At 57.9% G+C, this 4,706-nt stretch overlaps 2 protein-coding genes across 2 annotated transcripts; one reads left to right on the top strand and one right to left on the bottom strand.

Annotated features, from left to right (window-relative positions):
* LOC122198795 (keratin-associated protein 12-1-like) lies at window positions 1-411 on the bottom strand. The gene is made up of 2 exons (XM_042903599.1): window positions 349-411; window positions 1-288 (listed from the first exon to the last, which is right to left on the bottom strand). Exons 1-2 carry the CDS (start codon window positions 409-411, stop codon window positions 1-3), a joined length of 351 nt encoding a protein of 116 aa, XP_042759533.1.
* Window positions 412-2,407: 1,996 nt separating this feature from the next.
* On the top strand, window positions 2,408-3,107 carry LOC122198692 (keratin-associated protein 12-2-like). Its single transcript, XM_042903410.1, has 2 exons — window positions 2,408-2,746; window positions 2,885-3,107. Exons 1-2 carry the CDS (start codon window positions 2,544-2,546, stop codon window positions 3,105-3,107), a joined length of 426 nt encoding a protein of 141 aa, XP_042759344.1. The 5' UTR covers window positions 2,408-2,543.
* The last annotated feature ends 1,599 nt before the right edge of the window (window positions 3,108-4,706 follow it).

The following is a 4,706-nucleotide window of genomic DNA, read 5'->3' as shown; positions in this document are numbered from 1 at the left end:
CTAGCCACAGTTAGGGGTGCCGCAGGGAACAGGCCTGAGGACCAGGGTGGGGCAGGAGGGCCGGCAGCACCCGGAGGACTGGCAGGAGGGGGTCACACACACAATGGGCTTGCAGCTCACAGGCAGGTACACAACAGGCTTGCAGCTCACGGGCACGCGGCAAGACGTCTGGCAGGAGCTGGGCACATAGCAGGATGCCTGGCAGGAGCTGGGCACGTAGCAGGACGCCTGGCAGGAGCTGGGCACATAGCAGGCTGTCTGGCAGGAGCTGGGCACGTAGCAGGATGCCTGGCAGGAGCTGGGCACGTAGCAGGACGCCTGGCAGGAGCTGGGCACATAGCAGGACGCCTGGCAGGAGCTGGGCACACGGCAGGCCGGCTGGCAGCCAGTGGAGCCGCTGGTGTGGCACATGGCGATGTAGGGCTGGAGTGGAGTCAGGGTGGAAAACGGGGCCGGTCTGGAGCCTCCTTCCCCAGGCGGCTTTTATACCCAGGCTGTGGCGTCCTGGCAACAAGCCACACGGGCGCCCTCCTCCTGGTTGCCTGCTTGTTTTCTTCCTGTTCCTCCTGTGTGCGTCTCTTCCTGGAGGTTCTGCTGGAAGTGACTCAGTTCAGGAAACTCTGTCTCAGCCCCCAGGCTCACTGTGACCCAGCGGCCATGCGATTTCTGGATTCAGGCCCCAGGTTGGATGGCCAAGGACCGTCAGCAGGGACAGGGGACTCCACATCAGGACGTTCAAGGTCCTCCCCAAGTTTATACACCCTGCCCTCCGTCCACACAAGTACCATCCAAGTCACCAGACCCGGGGCGGGGGGGTGGGGGCGGTGCCCCCGTTTTGATTTGGAAACTCAGTGACCTACAAGGCCTTCCCCCCCTGGCCAGGGCCAAGCGGCTGGGCTCCTCATCGGGGAGAGCTGTGGCCACGTTATTGCAAGAATAACAGTGAGGGAGTCCCAGCTTTGTGCCGGGTGTTGTGCTAAGCATCTCACGTGGATCGTCTCATAACTGATTAGTTATCGGTTCCTGCCACCATTCGAGGGGCAGGTGTGCCCCACTTACACGGATGTGCAATCAGGTTCGGAAGGATTCCGTGCTGTGTGCGTGTTCTCACTGGGGCGGCCAAGCAGCAGGAATTGGAAGCTGCTGGGTTTCACTCTGGAGTCTGTGGTCCTCACCATCGGGCCAAATCATGCTGGGGCTTTGGGGGTTTTCTGAGTTTCTTGGAGCTGTTAGGTAGAATTTTTTTAATAGATCAAACTTGGGTATTTTGTCCATTATTCAAAACATTCTTGTGCTTCAGTATCATTCTCTTCTCCTTCTTGTGTTGAACTTGCTTGTTGTTCGACTTCCCGATATTGTCCCAGGGACCCTCTTCGTTTTTCATAATTCTGTTCTCTCTTCTTCGGATTGGATGATTCCTCCCGACGTGTCTTCAAGTTGACATTGTCCTTCTTCTTCTGTCGGCCCAGGACTGGGATGCCTGGACCCCCAGCTGCACGGTCTGAACCCGTCCACCCGCACCTAAAGACGAGCGTCCACGCCGCGCTCGTCCACGCTTCCCGCTGCTCCTGGAGCATGCCCATCCTGCAGCAGTGTCGTTAACACTCCCACGGCTGCCTCTGCTTGGAACACCGCCTCCCGACCCCTCCGCATCTCCCAGGAGCCAGCTCAGCGTCGCCTCCACACAGAGGCCCCCAACCACCCACCAACACCAATTACTCTCTACCTGCTGAGCCTGCTTTCCTTTCTGGGACTCGGCCCTCTCTGTAATTATTTCAGGCGTTGATTTGTACGCACTCATGTATCCATTGCCCCGGAAGGCCCATGAGGCTAGGACATCTCTATAGCCAGCACAAAGTATATGTCTGTTGCACGAACAAATCGATGATTACATAGATGACTATAAGGCAGAAGCTGGTCACCTTTCTATAAATGGAAGACAGTAAATGTTTCAGCCTTGCAGTGACGTGGTCTGTCTCATAACCACTTCACATTACAGCGCAAGCCCTCGACGGCACGTAAGCAAACGAGCATGGCCGTTTCCAATAAAACTTTATTTGCCAAACAGGCAGCAGGCCGCCTTTGTCCCACAGACCTCTGCTCCCCAGTTTGCAGATCCCTACTTTAATGTTTTCCCATGCAAAATAAAAGCTCAAAACGCATTATTGCCCCAAAGCCTCCACTGACAGCAAAAAGGAATAAAGGCTACGGTGCTGAGTCGAACCGGTGGCACTCCGGGCACAGTAGCAGCCTGGAGAAGTAACAAGGACGCCAAGTAAAGTCGAACCAGGACGTCCTGTTTACAGAAGAAGAAACTGGCCTCTAAGCTAAACTTAATTTACAGCGGCACATCACCCGGGGGAGGGCGTCTCAGGACAAGAGGGTGTTGGGGAAACGTGATGGAAAAAGCTATGAGGAAGTCCACAGCTGTGCCTCTGGGCGGCCAGGACGCCCACGGCCCGGTATAAAGGCGGCCCAGGCAAGGAGCCTCCAGACGTCCCCGCCCTCCTCCCTCCCGGACACCGGCCGAGCCCCACGCCAACATGTGCCACACCAGCTGCTCCTCGGGCTGCCAGGCTTCCTACGGCTCCTCCGGCCCCTGCCAGGCGTCCTGCTGTGTGCCCGTGAGCTGCAAGCCCGTGTGCGTGCCCGTGAGCTGCAGACTCGCCGTGTGCGTGCCCGTGAGCTGCAGGCCCGCGTGTGTGCCCTCCTGCCAGTCCTCCGTGTGCGTGCCCGTGAGCTGCAGGCCCGCGTGTGTGCCCTCCTGCCAGTCCTCCGTGTGCGTGCCCGTGAGCTGCAGGCCCGAGTGTGTGCCCTCCTGCCAGTCCTCCACGTGCGTGCCCGTGAGCTGCACACCCACCGTGTGCGTGCCCGTGAGCTGCAGGCCCGCGTGTGTGCCCTCCTGCCAGTCCTCCGTGTGCGTGCCCGTGAGCTGCAAGCCCGAGTGTGTGCCTTCCTGCCAGTCCTCCACGTGCGTGCCCGTGAGCTGCACACCCACCGTGTGCGTGCCCATGAGCTGCAAGCCCGAGTGTGTGCCCTCCTGCCGGCCCTCCTGCCCCACCCTGGTCTGCAGACCCGTGTGCTGTAGCTCCCCGTGCTGCTTCTGACCAGGGGTCTCCTAACACCTGCTCCGGGGGCAGAGGGGGCCCCGCCCGTGCCCCTCCGGTGAGGACCAAGTCTTCGCCGGGACTCCAGTTCTCCGCGCAGCAGGTCAAACACTCCCGATGAATCGTCTGAACCCTGGGGCGAGGAGGAGCAGGACGAGCCGGATCCCCCCGTGACCCTGCGTGTCTCCGCCGGGGTCCTTCTCTGTCTCCGGCAGGGAACCCAGCCCCTGTGAGCCCAATAAATCGTGCCTTCCTGAGGCAGCTTGCCCCTGTCTTATTTTCACAGACTTTGAAGTTCTTTCCTCGAGGGCATATACAAACCATAAGTGCAGCCGCCCCTCCTCAAAGAGCCCCCTTTCCAACAGCTCAGCTGGAGGCAAGGGCTCCTCGGAGGCCGCAGGGGGGGCGGTGCCATCCACACACCCACCACCGAGACTCACCCTGCAGAAGGGGAAGTGCAGGGGTAACCCGCCCCGCTGAACAGGGGCCGGGAATCGGGCCGGGCGCCGGGCCTGACGTGGTGCCTTCGAGGATCGCTACAACAGGGAGGGCGGGGAAGCTCGCACAAACCCACCCCCACTACAAAGGGGAGTCTGACCACCCCGGGGAGGAGCAGCCGGAAGTGAGGAAGCCTCGCCCTCCAAGACCCAGGCCCGCGGGCCTGCTCAGGACTGACCCGGGGCCAGGACAACAGAGCCCTCCTGCCCCCGACTCGGCCTGGCCGGCACGGCCGCAGGAGCAGCAGCGGTCACTGGGGGGAGGCAGGCATGTGGAGGGGTCCCCTCCGTGGGCGGGGCACACAGAGGCTGCTGGAGACTTAGGGCGGAGCAAAAACCCTGCACCTCCAGCCCTCGCCCCACGCACACGGCACTGGAAGCCCAGCACGAAGGAATCCGAAGCCTTAGTACCTCCGAAGCCTTAGTACCTTGAAGGTCATCGCAAGAACAGCAACGCCCAAGCCCCACATATGGCTCTGCAGTGATGGTCGAGCCTGATTGAGATTCTCTCTCTCCTTCTCCCTCTGCCCCTCTCCCTGCCACTGCTCTCTCTCTCTCTCCATAACAATTTAAAAGACAATGGAATGACATCTTTAAAACACTAAAAGAAAAATCTGTCAACTCTATGAAATTTTAAGAAAGCGTCTTTAAAAATTAAAGGGAAAGAAACATTATTTCAGATAAACAGAAACTGAGAGAGATTAACAGCAGACACACACTGCCAAGAATATTAAGAAAGTTTCTTCAAGCCGGTGATTCTGAGAACAGAGAGAAACCTGGACGTACACGAGGGAAGCAATGGGTCTAGAAACGATTCTAGAGAGAAGATAATTATTAAAAACTTTACAAATAATTGACTGTCCAGAGCAAACACTGTAGCAATGCACCTCAGGTTCTTCAGACGTGTAAAAGTAAACTAGACAACACTCACTCAGACGGTATGATGCGGAAAAACACTGCTAGTGTCCCCACACTACAGATGAACGGCATAATATCATTTGGAGGTAGACTGTGTTCTGTTAAAGGTATAAATTGTAAACTCTCGACCAATCCACTTCTAAAAGATGTGTGACTAATGAGGCCAAAAGTAGAGATGTAATGG

The sequence above is a fragment of the Panthera leo genome, chromosome C2, assembly GCF_018350215.1.
Source record: "Panthera leo isolate Ple1 chromosome C2, P.leo_Ple1_pat1.1, whole genome shotgun sequence".
NCBI lineage: Eukaryota > Metazoa > Chordata > Mammalia > Carnivora > Felidae > Panthera > Panthera leo.
Note: the sequence above shows the minus strand (reverse complement) of the source record. Positions and strands in the feature narration are given on the sequence as shown.

Excerpts from the sequence above, each read along its gene's own strand:
- LOC122198795 (XM_042903599.1), bottom strand. The coding sequence starts at position 411 with ATGTGCCACACCAGCGGCTCCACTGGCTGCCAGCCGGCCTGCCGTGTG. Across the intron at positions 289-348 it reads GTGTGCCCAGCTCCTGCCAG|GCATCCTGCTACGTGCCCAG; the intron begins GCGTCCTGCTAT and ends AGCTCCTGCCAG.
- LOC122198692 (XM_042903410.1), top strand. The coding sequence starts at position 2,544 with ATGTGCCACACCAGCTGCTCCTCGGGCTGCCAGGCTTCCTACGGCTCC. Across the intron at positions 2,747-2,884 it reads TGCGTGCCCGTGAGCTGCAG|GCCCGCGTGTGTGCCCTCCT; the intron begins GCCCGCGTGTGT and ends CGTGAGCTGCAG.